At 42.8% G+C, this 16,778-nt stretch overlaps 1 protein-coding gene across 1 annotated transcript in view; it reads right to left on the reverse strand.

Annotated features, from left to right (window-relative positions):
- Nucleotides 1-16,529, reverse strand: part of LOC146494164 (scavenger receptor cysteine-rich domain-containing protein DMBT1-like) — a 34,461-nt gene extending 17,932 nt beyond the window's left edge. Inside the window, exons 1-9 of the mRNA XM_085145998.1 lie at nucleotides 16,331-16,529; nucleotides 14,195-14,272; nucleotides 13,112-13,183; nucleotides 12,591-13,010; nucleotides 11,218-11,637; nucleotides 8,982-9,401; nucleotides 3,676-4,095; nucleotides 1,613-2,032; nucleotides 413-832 (exon numbers count right to left, since the gene is read on the reverse strand). Of these exons, the coding sequence (XP_085002124.1) occupies nucleotides 413-832; nucleotides 1,613-2,032; nucleotides 3,676-4,095; nucleotides 8,982-9,401; nucleotides 11,218-11,637; nucleotides 12,591-13,010; nucleotides 13,112-13,183; nucleotides 14,195-14,272; nucleotides 16,331-16,370 (2,710 nt within the window). The 5' untranslated portion in view covers nucleotides 16,371-16,529. The remainder of the gene's footprint in view (nucleotides 1-412; nucleotides 833-1,612; nucleotides 2,033-3,675; nucleotides 4,096-8,981; nucleotides 9,402-11,217; nucleotides 11,638-12,590; nucleotides 13,011-13,111; nucleotides 13,184-14,194; nucleotides 14,273-16,330) is intronic.
- Between the last annotated feature and the right edge of the window lie 249 nt (nucleotides 16,530-16,778).

Consider the following 16,778-nt stretch of genomic DNA (forward strand, 5'->3'; position numbering starts at 1 on the left):
AATATCAAATTAAATTAAAAATGGTAGACATCCTCTTTGGCCTAGGTGATTGCCCAAAGAAGCATTTTTTTTGTTTTTCAATAATAAGTTATTGACCAAGTTGAAAATTCCATGAAGTTATGAATATCATGAATATTCAAGTTTTCCTTCTCCCATAAAAATAGCTTCATATTTCATGGTGAATTGTCTGCCACAGGAGGACATCATTATATGAATACCCATAATTCAGGGAAAATCGAGGTCTTTTTCTGACCACATTTGAGATGGATGTAGTCAGCTTCTGAGGAGGAGTGTGGCAAAGTATATAACATGATATGTTATTATTGTTGTTATGTTATTGTATAATAATTCTTGCAGCATGGACACAGAGGAAATCAGTGGGACCTCAGTGTGTCCACCTTCTGGAATTTACCTTCACATATGACACCGGCGTCTTCATGGTGGCCGCAGTTGTGAGATCCAAACCCTGAGTGGCGACACTCAAACAGGTTGGATTCCCTGCCTGTGCATGACACATCATCCATCCAGATGGGCCCTGTGCCTTGTCCAAATTGTGCACTAGTTGATGCTGAGAGGACCCCACCACAGCCCAGCTGCCTACATACCACCTGAGCATCCTCCAGGCCCCAAGAATCATCACACACTGTCCCCCACTGGCCTCTGTAGAAGATCTCCACCCTGCCAGAGCAGGAGCCGCAACCCCTATTTACCAGGCGGACCACCCCCTTTACTCCTGTGTTGTTATCCACTGCTGTTGAACCAGTGACATCTACCGGGGTGGATGGAGAGGTCTGTGGTATTGAAGCAGGTGTGGAATAAGGAGATCCAGATCCTGTTTATAATTGAAGAAGAAATACAAATCAATTATAATAGTGCGCTGATGCTGAAGGAATTTTGTCAAAAACAGTTTGAGAAAAAGATTGAAAAATTAACTTCTTAGCGTGTATTCATATTTAAAATGTATCAATTCAGAGACAAATTTGAGATTACACATTTGAATTTTAACAGTTGAGTTTTAACAGTTTTATGTTCTATTGCGAATTAACGACATTTGTCGTACTGCCACAGAGAAACCCTCCCAACAAAAACTCAAAAAGTCTTTAGATGAAACAAATGAAAGATTATCTTGATCTTATTAAATATGCAGCAGGAATTTGTTAATGGAAGAGGCAATAATGAAACCAGCAGTATAATATCAAATTAAATTAAAAATGGTACACATCCTCTTTGGCCTAGGTGATTGCCTAAAGAAGCATTTTTTTTTGTTTTTCAATAATAAGTTATTGACCAAGTTGAAAATTTCATAAAGTTATGAATATCATGAATATTCAAGTTTTCCTTCTCCCATAAAAATAGCTTCATATTTCGTGGTGAATTGTCTGCCAAAGTAGGACATCATTATATGAATACCCATAATTTTTGCATTCAGGGAAAATCGATGTCTTTTTCTGACCACATTTGAGATGGATGTAGTCAGCTTCTGAGGAGGAGTGTGGCAAAGTATATAACATGATATGTTATTATTGTTGTTATGTTATTGTATAATTATTCTTGCAGCATGGACACAGAGGAAAACAGTGGGACCTCAGTGTGTCCACCTTCTGGAATTTACCTTCACATATGACACCGGCGTCTTCATGGTGGCCGCAGTTGTGAGATCCAAACCCTGAGTGGTGACACTCAAACAGGTTGGATTCACAGCCTGCACAATGCACATCATCCATCCAGATGGGCCCTGTGCCTTGTCCAAATTGTGCATTAGTTGATGCTGAGAGGACCCTACCACAGCCCAGCTGCCTACATACCACCTGAGCATCCTCCAGGCCCCAAGAATCATCACACACTGTCCCCCACTGGCCTCTGTGGAAGATCTCCACCCTGCCAGAGCAGGAGTCATAACCCCTATTTACCAGGCGGACCACCCCCTTTACTCCTGTGTTGTTATCCACTGCTGTTGAACCAGTGACATCTACCGGGGTGGATGGAGAGGTCTGTGGTATTGAAGCAGGTGTGGAATAAGGAGATCCAGATCCTGTTTATAATTGAAGAAGAAATACAAATCAATTATAATAGTGCGCTGATGCTGAAGGGATTTTGTCAAAAACAGTTTGAGAACAAGATTGAAAAATTAACTTCTTAGCGTGTATTCATATTTAAAATGTATCAATTCAGAGACAAATTTGAGATTACAAATTTGAATTTTAACAGTTGAGTTTTAACAGTTTTATGTTCTATTGTGAATTAACGACATTTGTCGCACTGCCACAGAGAAACCCTCCCAACAAAAACTCAAAAAGTCTTTAGATGAAACGAATGAAACATTATCTTGATCTTATTAAATATTCAGCATGAATGTGTTAATTGAAGAGGCAATAATGGAAACATCAGTATAATATCAACTTAAATAAAACAGAAGTTTTACTTGTTGGTACAGCCTCTATCTTAACCAAATCCCACACTTTTTCCATTAACATTGAAAATTCTGCCACCCTTCCCTCCCCTTGGGTTCAGAGTTTGGGTGTCATAATTGATAATAGTCTTTCATTCCAGTCTCACATTATTTACATAACCCGGTCTGCATACTTCCACTTAGGTAATATTAACCGACTCCGTCCCTTCCTTACTCCCCATGCTGCCTCCATCCTTGTCTATAGTCTTATTATGTCACGCATTGATTACTGCAATTCCCTCTTATTTGGTCTCCCTAAAAGGTCCCTTCATAAACTCCAACTTCTTCAAAACTCTGCAGCTCGTGTCATAACTCGTACTCCGTCAAAAGCTCATATTACCCCAGTTCTTCAGCAGCTTCACTGGTTGCCCGTAGAAGCCAGGATAAACTTTAAAATCTTACTTCTCACATACAAGTGTATCCATAAATCTGCTCCTTCCTATTTGTGTGACCTGCTTCATATCACCACTGTTTCCCGCACTCTCAGATCCTCATCTGCTATTCATCTTACTGCTCCGTCTGCACATCTTATCGCTATGGGGAACAGAGCCTTCAGTCGCTCTGCTCCTCGGCTCGGGAACTCTCTTCCTCCAGCCATAAGAAATGTAGACTGTCTTCCCGTATTCAAGTCACAGCTCAAAACACATCTGTTCAAACTGGCTTATTCGCTTTAATGCTGATTTTATCTGTTGTCAAGTTCTGTTTTGCAATTTTAGCTTATTTTATGTATTTTATCACTATTGCTCCTTTTGTTAATTTTGTTCTTTTGTAAGGCGACCTTGAGTTTTTGTAAGGCGCCCTCAACTAAAATGTAAAATGTAGTAGTTCAATTAATAATAGTGGACAGACTGCTGGGCCTAGGTTATTGCCCAAAGAAGCATTTTTTTGTTTTTCATTAATAACTGATGGCTCCAAATTTCATGACTGTAACTAAAATGCAGTGATTGGGTTATTTCCTGAAATATTTCATGAGGGCCAACAAAATCATGGAAGATTCAACCAAGTTTTATGAATATTCAAGTTTTCCTTCTCCCTTCTAGGTGGCGCTCTAACGATTAATAAATATTGATGTTTAATGACAAAATATTTGATATAACAAAACCTGTGGCTAGCAGACTTGAATGTCAATCAAACATACAAGATTTCTATTATTGTACAATAAACCTTGAACCATGGACACAAATTAAAAAAATGGGACCTCAGTGTGTCCACCTTCTGGAATTTACCTTCACATATGACACCGGCGTCTTCATTGTGGCCGCAGTTGTGAGATCCAAACCCTGAGTGGCGACACTCAAACAGGTTGGATTCACAGCTTGTACAATGCACATCATCCATCCAGATGGGCCCTGTGCCTTGTCCAAATTGTGCATTAGTTGATGCTGAGAGGACCCTACCACAGCCCAGCTGCCTACATACCACCTGAGCATCCTCCAGGCCCCAAGAATCATCACACACTGTCCCCCACTGGCCTCTGTGGAAGATCTCCACCCTGCCAGAGCAGGAGCTGTAATTGCTATTTATCAGGCGGACCGCCCGCTCAACTCCTGTGTTGTTATCCACTGCTGTTGAACCAGTGACATCTACCGGGGTGGATGGAGAGGTCTGTGGTATTGAAGCAGGTGTGGAATAAGGAGATCCAGATCCTGTTTATAATTGAAGAAGAAATACAAATCAATTATAATAGTGCGCTGATGCTGAAGGGATTTTGTCAAAAACAGTTTGAGAACAAGATTGAAAAATTAACTTCTTAGCGTGTATTCATATTTAAAATGTATCAATTCAGAGACAAATTTGAGATTACACATTTGAATTTTAACAGTTGAGTTTTAACAGTTTTATGTTCTATTGCGAATTAACGACATTTGTCGTACTGCCACAGAGAAACCCTCCCAACAAAAACTCAAAAAGTCTTTAGATGAAACAAATGAAAGATTATCTTGATCTTATTAAATATTCACCATGAATGTGTTAATGGAAGAGGCAATAATGGAAACATCAGTATAATATCAACTTAAATTAAAAATTAATTACATTAATTACATATCCCGGTCTGCATACTTCCACTTAGGTAATATTAACCGACTCCGTCCCTTCCTTACTCCCCATGCTGCCTCCATCCTTGTCCATAGTCTTATTATGTCACGCATTGATTACTGCAATTCCCTCTTATTTGGTCTCCCTAAAAGGTCCCTTCATAAACTCCAACTTCTTCAAAACTCTGCAGCTCGTGTCATAACTCGTACTCCATCAAGAGCTCATATTACCCCAGTTCTTCAGCAGCTTCACTGGTTGCCCGTAGAAGCCAGGATAAACTTTAAAATCTTACTTCTCACATACAAGTGTATCCATAAATCTGCTCCTTCCTATTTGTGTGACCTGCTTCATATCACCACTGTTTCCCGCACTCTCAGATCCTCATCTGCTATTCATCTTACTGCTCCGTCTGCACATCTTATCGCTATGGGGAACAGAGCCTTCAGTCGCTCTGCTCCTCGGCTCGGGAACTCTCTTCCTCCAGCCATAAGAAATGTAGACTGTCTTCCCGTATTCAAGTCACAGCTCAAAACACATCTGTTCAAACTGGCTTATTCGCTTTAGTGTTGATTTTATCTGTTATCAAGTTATGTTTTGCAATTTTAGCTTATTTTATGTATTTTATCACTATTGCTCCTTTTGTTAATTTTGTTCTTTTGTAAGGCGACCTTGAGTTTTTGTAAGGCGCCCTCAAATAAAATGTAAAATGTAGTAGTTCAATTAATAATAGTGGACAGCCTGCTGGGCCTAGGTTATTGCCCAAAGAAGCATTTTTTTGTTTTTCATTAATAACTGATGGCTCCAAATTTCATGACTGTAACTAAAATGCAGTGATTGGGTTTATTTCACTGAAATATTTCATGAGGGCCAACAAAATCATGGAAGATTCAACCAATTTTTATGAATATTGAAGTTTTCCTTCTCCCTTAACAATAACTTCGTATTTCGTGGTGAACTGTCTGCCACCAGAGGACATCATTATATAACCACACGCATAGTTTTTGCATTCGGGGGAAATCAACGTCATTTTTCTGACCACATTTGAGATGGATGTAGTTAAACAACTCCTCCTCCGTGAATTGCAACCTTATCGTGGTGGTGGGGTTTGTGTGTCTCAGGGATCCCAGGGGCTATATTGTCTGGGGGCTTTTGCCCCCTGGTAGGGTCTCCCATGGCAAATTGGTCCTGGGTGAGGGACCAGACAACGAGCGATTCAGAAGACCCTTATGGAAAAAACACAGAGGGAACAGTTTACCCTGCCCGGGATAGGGTTACCGGGGCCCCGCCCTGGAGCCAGGCCCGGGGAGGGTGCCCGGGGGCGAGCGTCTGGTGGCCGGGCCTTAGTCCATGGGGCCCGGCCGGGCACAGCCCGAAGAGGAGACATGGCCCCATCCTCCCGCAGGCCCACCACCCGCAGGAGGCGCCATAGGGGTCGGGTGCATTGTGTGCCGGGTGGCGGCCACAATGCACCCCCGGCTGCCAAGACTGGCAATAGGGACATGGAATGTCACCTCTCTGGTGGGGAAGGAGCCTGAGTTAGTGCATGAGGTTGAAAGGTACCGGCTAGATATAGTCGGGCTCACCTCTACGCATGGCCTGGGCTATGGAACCAGTCTCCTGGAGAGGAGCTGGACTCTGTCTCAGTCTGGATTTGCCCCTGGTGAGAGGCGGCGGGCTGGGGTGGGTATTCTAATATCCCCTCGGCTTCCTGCCAGTACGTTGGGGTTTTTCCCGGTGGACGAGAGGGTTTGTTCCCTGCGCCTTAGGGTCGGGGAACGGGCCTTGACTGTCATCTGCGCTTATGCGCCGAGTGGCAGTTCGGAGTACCCAGCCTTCTTAGAGTCCCTGGGGGGGGGGGGGGGGGGGTGCTGGAAGGTGCTACACCTGGAGACTCTGTTGTCCTGCTGGAAGACTTCAATGCTCACGTGGGTAACGACAGCGAGACCTGGAGGGGCGTGATTGGGAGGAACGGCCTCCCTGATCTGAACCCGAGCGGTGCTTTGTTATTGGACTTCTGTGCTAATCACAGTTTGGTCATAACGAACACCTTGTTCGAACATAAGAGTGTCCATAAGTGCACGTGGCACCAGGACGCTCTAGGCCGTAGGTCGATGATCGATTTTGTAATCGTATCACCAGACCTGCAACCATATGTTCTGGACACTCGGGTAAAGAGAGGGGCTGAGCTGTCAACTGATCACCACCTGGTGGTGAGTTGGATCAGGTGGCGGGGGAGGACGCTGGACAGACCTGGTGCACCTAAACACGTAGTGAGGGTGTGCTGGGAACGACTAGCAGAGGCCCCAGTCCGCGAGATCTTCAACGCACACCTCCGGCAGAGCTTCAACAGCATTCCGAGGGAGGCGGGGGACATTGAGTCCGAATGGACCATGTTTAGCGCCTCCATCGATAGGCCAAGCGGAATGCGGCTCGGGCAGTGGCTGAAGCAAAAACTCGGGTGTGGGAGGAGTTCAGAGAGGCCATGGAAAAAGACTTTCGGACTGCCTCAGAGAGGTTCTGGCAAACCGTCAGGCATCTCAGGAGGGGAAAGCGGTGCTCTACCTGCACTGTGTATAGTGCTGGCGGAGCACTGCTGACGTCGACTGAGAAAATTGTCAGGCGGTGGAAGGAATACTTCGAGGACCTCCTTAATCCCACTGACGCGTCCTCCGAGGAGGAAGCAGAGTCTGGGGATGAGGGGAATGACCCGCCAATTTCCAGGGGCGAGGTCACTGAGGCAGTTAAACAGCTCCTTGGTGGCAGAGCCCCTGGTGTTGATGAGGTCCGCCCCGAGTTCCTGAAGGCTCTGGACGTTGTAGGGCTGTCCTGGTTGACACGCCTCTGCAATGTTGCGTGGAGATCAGGGGCAGTACCCGTGGATTGGCAGACCGGGGTGGTGGTCCCCATCTTTAAGGAGGGGGACCGGAGGGTGTGTTCCAACTACAGGGGGATCACACTCCTCAGCCTCCCCGGGAAAGTCTATGCCAGGGTGCTGGAAAGGAGAGTTCGTCCGCTAGTCGAACCTCGGATGCAGGAGGAACAATGCGGTTTTCGTCCTGGTCGCGGAACACTGGACCAGCTCTTTATCCTCTCGAGGATACTTGAGGGTGCATGGGAGTTTGCCCAACCAGTCTACATGTGTTTTGTGGACTTGGAGAAGGCATTCGACCGTGTCCCTCGGGGTGTCCTGTGGGAGGTGTTGCGGGAGTATGGGGTGTCTGGCCCATTGCTACGGGCTATTCGATCCCTATACAACCGTTGCAAGAGCTTGGTTCGCATTGCCGGCAATAAGTCGGACTCGTTCCCGGTGGGTGATGGGCTCCGCCAGGGCTGCCCTTTGTCACCGGTTCTGTTCATAATTTTTATGGACAGGATTTCTAGGCGCAGCCAAGTGGCGGAGGGCTTTCGCTTTGGTGGCCTCAGAATCTCATCTCTGATCTTTGCAGATGATGTGGTTCTGTTGGCTTCATCGGGTGAGGGTCTCCAGCTCGCGCTGGAGCAGTTCACAGCCGAGTGTGAAGCAGCGGGAATGAGGATCAGCACCTCCAAATCTGAGGCTATGGTTCTCAGCCGGAAAAGGGTGGAGTGCAGACTCCAGGTCGGGGATGAGTTCCTGTCCCAAGTGGAGGAGTTCAAGTATCTCGGGGTCTTGTTCGCGAGTGATGGGAGAAGGGAGCCGGAGATCGACAGACGGATTGGTGTGGCGGCTGCAGTGATGCGGACGCTGCACCGGTCCATCGTGGTGAAGAGGGAGCTGAGTGTAAAAGCGAAGCTCTCAATTTACCGGTCGATCTACGTCCCTACCCTCACCTATGGCCACGAGCTGTGGGTAGTGACCGAAAGGACGAGATTGCGGATACAAGCGGCGGAAATGAGCTTCCTCCGAAGGGTGGCTGGCCTCTCCCTTAGAGATAGGGTGAGAAGTTCGGCCATCCGGGAGGGGCTCAGAGTAGAGCCGCTGCTGCTCCACATCGAAAGGAGCCAGCTGAGGTGGTTTGGGCATCTGACAAGGATGCCCCCTGGGCGCCTCCTGGGTGAGGTGTTCCAGGCATGTCCCACCGGGAGTAGGCCCCGGGGTAGACCCAGGACACGCTGGAGAGATTATATCTCTTGGCTGGCCTGGGAACGCCTTGGTGTTCCCCCGGACGAGCTGGAGGAGGTGGCTGGGTAGAGGGAGGTCTGGGCCTCTTTGCTTAGGCTGCTGCCCCTGCGACCCGGCCCCGGATAAAGCGGATGAAGATGGATGGATGGATGTAGTCAGCTTCTGAGGAGGTGTGTGGCAAAGTATATAACATGGCCTTACATCTAGTTGGCGCTCTAACGATCGATAAATATTGATGTTTAATGACAAAATATTTGATATAACAAAACCTGTGGCTAGCAGACTTTAATGTCAATCAAACATACAAGATTTCTATTATTGTATAATAAACCTTGAACCACGGACACAGATTAAAAAAATGGGACCTCAGTGTGTCCACCTTCTGGAATTTACCTTCACATATGACACCGACATCTTCATTGTGGTTGCAGTTGTGAGATCCAAACCCTGAGTGGCGACACTCAAACAGGTTGGATTCCCGGCCTGTGCATGACACATCATCCATCCAGATGGGCCCTGTGCCTTGTCCAAATTGTGCATTAGTTGATGCTGAGAGGACCCCACCACAGCCCAGCTGCCAACATACCACCTGAGCATCCTCCAGGCCCCAAGAATCATCACACACTGTCCCCCACTGGCCTCTGTGGAAGATCTCCACCCTGCCAGAGCAGGAGCCGTAACCCCTATTTACCAGGCGGACCACCCCCTTTACTCCTGTGTTGTTATCCACTGCTGTTGAACCAGTGACATCTACCGGGGTGGATGGAGAGGTCTGTGGTATTGAAGCAGGTGTGGAATAAGGAGATCCAGATCCTGTTTATAATTGAAGAAGAAATACAAATCAATTATAATAGTGCGCTGATGCTGAAGGGATTTTGTCAAAAACAGTTTGAGAACAAGATTGAAAAATTAACTTCTTAGCGTGTATTCATATTTAAAATGTATCAATTCAGAGACAAATTTGAGATTACACATTTGAATTTTAACAGTTGAGTTTTAACAGTTTTATGTTCTATTGCGAATTAACGACATTTGTCGCACTGCCACAGAGAAACCCTCCCAACAAAAACTCAAAAAGTCTTTAGATGAAACGAATGAAAGATTATCTTGATCTTATTAAATATTCACCATGAATGTGTTAATGGAAGAGGCAATAATGGAAACATCAGTATAATATCAACTTAGATAAAACAGAAGTTTTACTTGTTGGTATAGCCTCTATCTTAACCAAATCCCACACTTTTTCCATTAACATTGAAAATTCTGCCACCCTTCCCTCCCCTTGGTTTCAGAGTTTGGGTGTCATAATTGATAATAGTCTTTCATTCCAGTCTCACATTAATTACATAACCCGGTCTGCATACTTCCACTTAGGTAATATTAACCAACTCCGTCCCTTCCTTACTCCCCATGCTGCCTCCATCCTTGTCCATAGTCTTATTGCGTCATGTATTGATTACTGCAATTCCCTCTTATTTGGTCTCCCAAAAAGGTCCCTTCATAAACTCCAACTTCTTCAAAACTCTGCAGCTCGAGTCATAACTCGTACTCCATCAAAAGCTCATATTACCCCAGTTCTTCAGCAGCTTCACTGGTTGCCCGTAGAAGCCAGGATAAACTTTAAAATCGTACTTCTCACATACAAGTGTATCCATAAATCTGCTCCTTCCTATTTGTGTGACCTGCTTCATATCACCACTGTTTCCCGCACTCTCAGATCCTCATCTGCTATTCATCTTACTGCTCCGTCTGCACATCTTATCGCTATGGGGAACAGAGCCTTCAGTGGCTCTGCTCCTCGGCTCGGGAACTCTCTTCCTCCAGCCATAAGAAATGTAGACTGTCTTCCCGTATTCAAGTCACAGCTCAAAACACATCTGTTCAAACTGGCTTATTCGCTTTAGTGCTGATTTTATCTGTTGTCAAGTTCTGTTTTGCAATTTTAGCTTAGCTCCTTTTATTAATTTTGTTCTTTTGTAAGGCGACCTTGAGTTTTTGTAAGGCGCCCTCAAATAAAATGTAAAATGTAGTAGTTCAATTAATAATAGTGGACAGCCTGCTGGGCCTAGGTTATTGCCCAAAGAAGCATTTTTTTGTTTTTCATTAATAACTGATGGCTCCAAATTTCATGACTGTAACTAAAATGCAGTGATTGGGTTGTTTCACTGAAATATTTCATGAGGGCCAACAAAATCATGGAAGATTCAACCAAGTTTTATGAATATTCAAGTTTTCCTTCTCCCTTAACAATAACTTCGTATTTCGTGGTGAACTGTCTGCCAGCAGAGGAGATCATTATATAACCACACGCATAGTTTTTGCATTCGGGGGAAATCAACGTCATTTTTCTGACCACATTTGAGATGGATGTAGTCAGCTTCTGAGGAGGAATAGGCCAAATATATAACATGGCCTTACATCTAGGTGGCGCTCTTACATCTAGGTGGCGCTCTAACGATTAATAAATATTGATGTTTAATGACAAAATATTTGATATAACAAAACCTGTGGCTAGCAGACTTTAATGTCAATCAAACATACAAGATTTCTATTATTGTATAATAACCCTTGAACCACGGACACAGATTAAAAAAATGGGACCTCAGTGTGTCCACCTTCTGGAATTTACCTTCACATATGACACCGGCGTCTTCATGGTGGCCGCAGTTGTGAGATCCAAACCCTGAGTGGCGACACTCAAACAGGTTGGATTCCCAGCCTGTGCATGACACATCATCCATCCAGATGGGCCCTGTGCCTTGTCCAAATTGTGCATTAGTTGATGCTGAGAGGACCCCACCACAGCCCAGCTGCCTACATACCACCTGAGCATCCTCCAGGCCCCAAGAATCATCACACACTGTCCCCCACTGGCCTCTGTGGAAGATCTCCACCCTGCCAGAGCAGGAGCCGTAACCCCTATTTACCAGGCGAACCACCCCCTTTACTCCTGTGTTGTTATCCACTGCTGTTGAACCAGTGACATCTACCGGGGTGGATGGAGAGGTCTGTGGTATTGAAGCAGGTGTGGAATAAGGAGATCCAGATCCTGTTTATAATTGAAGAAGAAATACAAATCAATTATAATAGTGCGCTGATGCTGAAGGAATTTTGTCAAAAACAGTTTGAGAACAAGATTGAAAAATTAACTTCTTAGCGTGTATTCATATTTAAAATGTATCAATTCAGAGACAAATTTGAGATTACACATTTGAATTTTAACAGTTGAGTTTTAACAGTTTTATGTTCTATTGCGAATTAACGACATTTGTCATACTGCCACAGAGAAACCCTCCCAACAAAAACTCAAATATAAAGTCTGTCGATGAAACGAATGAAAGATTATCTTGATCTTATTAAATGTTCTGCAGGAATTTGTTAGTTGAAGAGACAATAATGGAAACATCAGTATAATATCAACTTAAATTGTTAGGTGGACAGTCTGCTGGGCCTTGGTTATTGCCAAAGAAGTATTTTTTTTGTTTTTCAATAATAAATGATGCATCTAAATTTCATGACTTTAACTAAAATGCAGTGATTGGGTTGTTTCAATGAAATATTTCAGGAGAACCAACAGAATCATGGAAGATTCAACCAAGTTTTATGAATATTCAAGTTTTCCTTCTCTCTTAACAATAGCTTCATGTTTCATGGTGAATTATCTGCCACCAGAGGACATCATTATATGAAAACCCTTATTTTTTGCATTCAGAGGAAATCAAGGTAATTTTTCTGACCACATTTGAGATGGATGTAGTCAGCTTCTGAGGAGGAGTATGCTAAAGTATATAACATGATATGTTCTCTTACATCTAGGTGGTGCTCTAACGATTAATAAATATTGATGTTTAATGAGAAAAAAAACATTAATATAACAAAACCTGTGGGTAGCAACTTTAATGTAAACAAAACATAGTATTTCTATTATTGTATAATAAACTTTACAGCATAGACACAGAGTAAAAAAATGTAACCTCCGTGATGCCACCTTCTCAAATTTACCTTCACAGATGACACCGGCATCTTCATTATGGCTGCAGTCATGAGATCCTAACCCTGAGTGGCGACACTCAAATAGTTTGATTTCACCTCCTGTGCATCCAACCTCATCCATCCAGATGGGCCCTGTGCCTTGTCCAAATTGTGCATTAGTTGATGCTGAGAGGACCCTACCACAGCCCAGCTGCCTACATACCACCTGAGCATCCTCCAGGCCCCAGGAATCATTGCAAACTGTCCCCCACTGGCCACTGTGGAAGAACTCCACCCTGCCAGAGCAGGAGCCGTAACCCCTATTTACTAAGCGGACCTCCCCCTCAACTCCTGTGCTGTTGTCCACTGCTGTTGAACCAGTAACATCTACCGGGGTGGATGGAGAGGTCTGTGGTATTGAAGCAGGTGTGGAATAAGGAGATCCAGATTCTGTTTATAATTGAAGAAGAAATACAAATCAGTTATAATAGTGCGCTGATGCTGAAGGAATTTTGTCAAAAACAGTTTGAGAACAAGATTTAAAAATTAACGGTATGATGGAGAGGTCTGCGGTCTTGAAGTAGTTGTGGATAAACCAAAGCCCAGATCTGTTGAGTTCACTTCTGTTTGACATTGAAAAAGAAATACAAATGAATAATAGTAGTGCAGCAATGATGTTTGAACCATATTTTTTATAAAAAACTTTAATTTAAGAACAACATAACAAAAATAAGAGATTTATTTCAGTGTACCTATATGAAAAATGTTGCATTTCCAACACAGTATGCATGCTTTCATATGACAGGCTACACAAGGTTTTAGATGAAATAGTTTCCATAGCAGGTTTGACCAGTATTACGCAGTAATAGACACTCTGGTCCACAGGGTTTATGTCATGCTTTGCCTCTTGCAAGCATGATATTGGTTGTATGAATTATCAAATTACGCACCGAATATCACCAAAATAGCAATTGCAGCAATTGCCTTTCCAAGGACTGCACATTTTGCAAAATACTGGAGTATAGGATCCACACCTGTTTGAGTTTATACATCTCACTTTTACTCTTTGCTTTAAGCACATTTCTGACTATCACGCACTTTCACATTATGATGGTGCATTGGTGGCAATTTGGAGTACAAGAGTGTGTGAAGCCTGGGACAGATTTAACAACATAGATTCCAAGGTTTTCTGGCAAAAATACTAAAAAAAATAAAAAATAAAAAATCGTAAGATGAACAATTTAAAATTTCCAAGTTGTTGAACTGACCATAGATCATTTTGAGTTAATAAAATCTCAAGTAGAAATCTGTAAAAGTAAAGTACCAGAAAATGGCTAAAATTCAGCCAAAATATAATAATAATAATAATAATAATAATAATAATAATAATAATAAAGAACAAGAAGAAGTGAATTTTCCTAATTCTCCCCTTGTAAATTAAATGTGATATATGAACAGTTCAATACTAGCTACCTGAATGACTGCTACAGTTTGTTGTGTACAGTTGTCAACTCAATTATTTGTTTCCAAAAAAACAAAAAAGCAGAAGAAAGATATCAATAAAGAAAGGATTGGGCACTCAGGGAATGCTTGTATATTGGGCCCTGAGTTCTGTGCTACAGCCCAACATCCACCTGTGGTGTTTCGTCCTTCCACTTCTGTATGGTTGGGAGTTTCTGGATTGGCAAGACAAGTGATTCCATCCTGAAGATCTGTTAAAAAGATAAACAATCAGTAGTTACTATTGTCCTGTGAAATACTACAGTAAAATATAATATTTGTAATTTTATTGAACACAGATTATTTATTTATTTTATTGTGATAAACTTTTAAAATTAGTTGTTAAATTCGCTATATTTTCACTTAATTATTTGAATTTGCAAAAATCAAAACTTTGTGATCCTTCCCTACACAAACCATCTACTGATAAAGATTATGTTAAAAGGTTGTGAAGAAGAAATTAGGATTTGAGTTTGTTTGTGATGACATCTTCTTCAGCTTTTTGTACTTTTGTTAAATCAGGCTTTTAAAATTGTTTCAGCATGTGAACTTGGAAAATTATTTATTTATTTTTGTTGTGTTGAGTTTTGGAATAGGAGTCATGGGTTACTGTATCCAGTAAGCGTCCTTAGGCCTGACACCTGATCACCCCAGGGGAAGGGGTTACATGAATAGGATAAGGAGCCTATTGGAATCTTTGATATCCAGTATCAAGATTGACGGCGAAACAACTAGTAGCTCAGTGTTCCAAATTCAGAAGAAGGAACTGCTGTCACGGCTAGAGATTGATGAGGTACAACACAAATGCTAAAGCAAGGGGGCGCCAGGATGGCAGGTCAGAGAGGTGATATCATCATCAACCCCACTAAGATTGGGTAGAAAACGCCCGAGTGCAATGGAAGATGGAGCGTTGAGTGAGAGAATAACTGACCTGAAAGATGGCATCATGGCGAAGCTTAAAACCTGCAACCTCTGTAGCCAATTAATAAAATTATGTAAAGTGCCCTCTGAGGATCTACTAGATGTGATGTGAATGCAGCACTGCGATGATTACCGAGACTAACTAGCTGACCATAGCAGCAGTGATCAGTGAGTGATCAGCCACAAGGAGCAGTACCCTCCATGGAGAATGAGACTAGACTACAGAAAGGTGCAATGAAGAAGGTGCCTAAGAAGTACAGGAAGCTGTGAAACTGCAGAGCAAAGAGGTATACCAGAAAAATAGAAGGCAGGAGAATAAACCAGTTGTTCTCTACAGAACATCTAAGGTGTACTTTATTTCACCATATAATATGAGAACAACACCACCAAGGCTGGAGACAAAGCAATACTGGAAGAGCGTATGTGATAAGTGCTCAACACATAACTGCAATGCTCATGAGCACTGCCGTTACTGGACCTGAGCATGGTCCAGTAACCATCACATTGGTAGACATCCAAGAAAGTGTCTCCAGATGAAGAATTGGACATCACCAGGCCCCGACATTCACACCTACTGGCTGAAGAATCTGACTGCACTTCATGAGTGTCTGGAATGGCTAACTGAAGGCCTGACAGTCTTGATCCCCAAGGATCCGCCAGAACCTGCCTCAGAACCACATGGAAGCTCTGTTCAGGTATCATAGCGGCTAAGATGAACAGGCACATTGCTCAAAAAGACCTTGTGTTTCTGCTTCCTACCTCAGGCAGCAGAAACACAAGAACGAAGAGGCACAAGGAGAAGAACCATCATGAAAGGACAGACCCCTGCATGGTATGGAACACCAGCAGATAGAAGAAGTCAAAGCAGCTTAAACTGATTAATATACCCCACTGCTACTTAACTAACCAGATTAATAAGCCAGAGTTTTAATTAACTTGATGCTATACTCTAATTAAAAGTTTTTTGAGCAGTGTAGATTATTCTGAGTTTATCTTCTTAAACTGGAGGAAAAACAACAGCGATCTGAAAAATAATTTCTAAAACAGGGATGAAATGAACACACCATAACTAGCACATAGCAGATGTGAAACTCATTTCTGACAGGTTTATATTAATTTATATTATGTTATCTTGTACTTTTAATGTACTGCATGCTCATGGGAGGTGGTGTATGCTGCGGTTCACTGTTGACCTATTTTCAACCTTGAACAAATAAAATGAAAAAAGACTTAAGCAGTTAGTGGATAAAAACAAACAAAGCTTAAGGATTAATTCCTAAGAAAAGAAAAGAAAAGAAAAGAAAAGAAAAGAAAGTAACACTGAATATTAGAGATGAGAATTTACTCACCCAGGAGGATGAAGCAGATCAAAATGTGATAGACTTTCATCTTGAGCCACTGATGGGTTAATGTTGCTTCTTTTCTTTTTTACTTGTAAACCAGGAACTTCTCACTTCTCGTTCTTATGTCCCCTCCTCCTGACTCCTCCCTCTCCTTAGGGTTTTACCAACTGCACATTCAAAGAATAACTATGTATGAATTCATGGTTTTCTGTTCAAGTTAGTTATCAAAATGTAAATATTCTTTGGTTTTCTTCATTTAGTCTCTACTGAAAACAGGCTGTTTGGGGTTTTATTACATTACAAAATATTAATTTATCATCTGGCAGTAATGTAGATTCAACTTATCAAACAGTGAAAACACTTTTTGTACATTTTCTGGCCAAAACAGCAGTGGTTAAAAGATATAACAAACTGTAGACAGGCACAGGCACAGGCAATGAAAATGAAAATGATA

The sequence above is a fragment of the Neolamprologus multifasciatus genome, chromosome 20 (genome assembly GCF_963576455.1).
Source record: "Neolamprologus multifasciatus chromosome 20, fNeoMul1.2, whole genome shotgun sequence".
Classification (NCBI taxonomy): Eukaryota; Metazoa; Chordata; class Actinopteri; order Cichliformes; family Cichlidae; genus Neolamprologus; species Neolamprologus multifasciatus.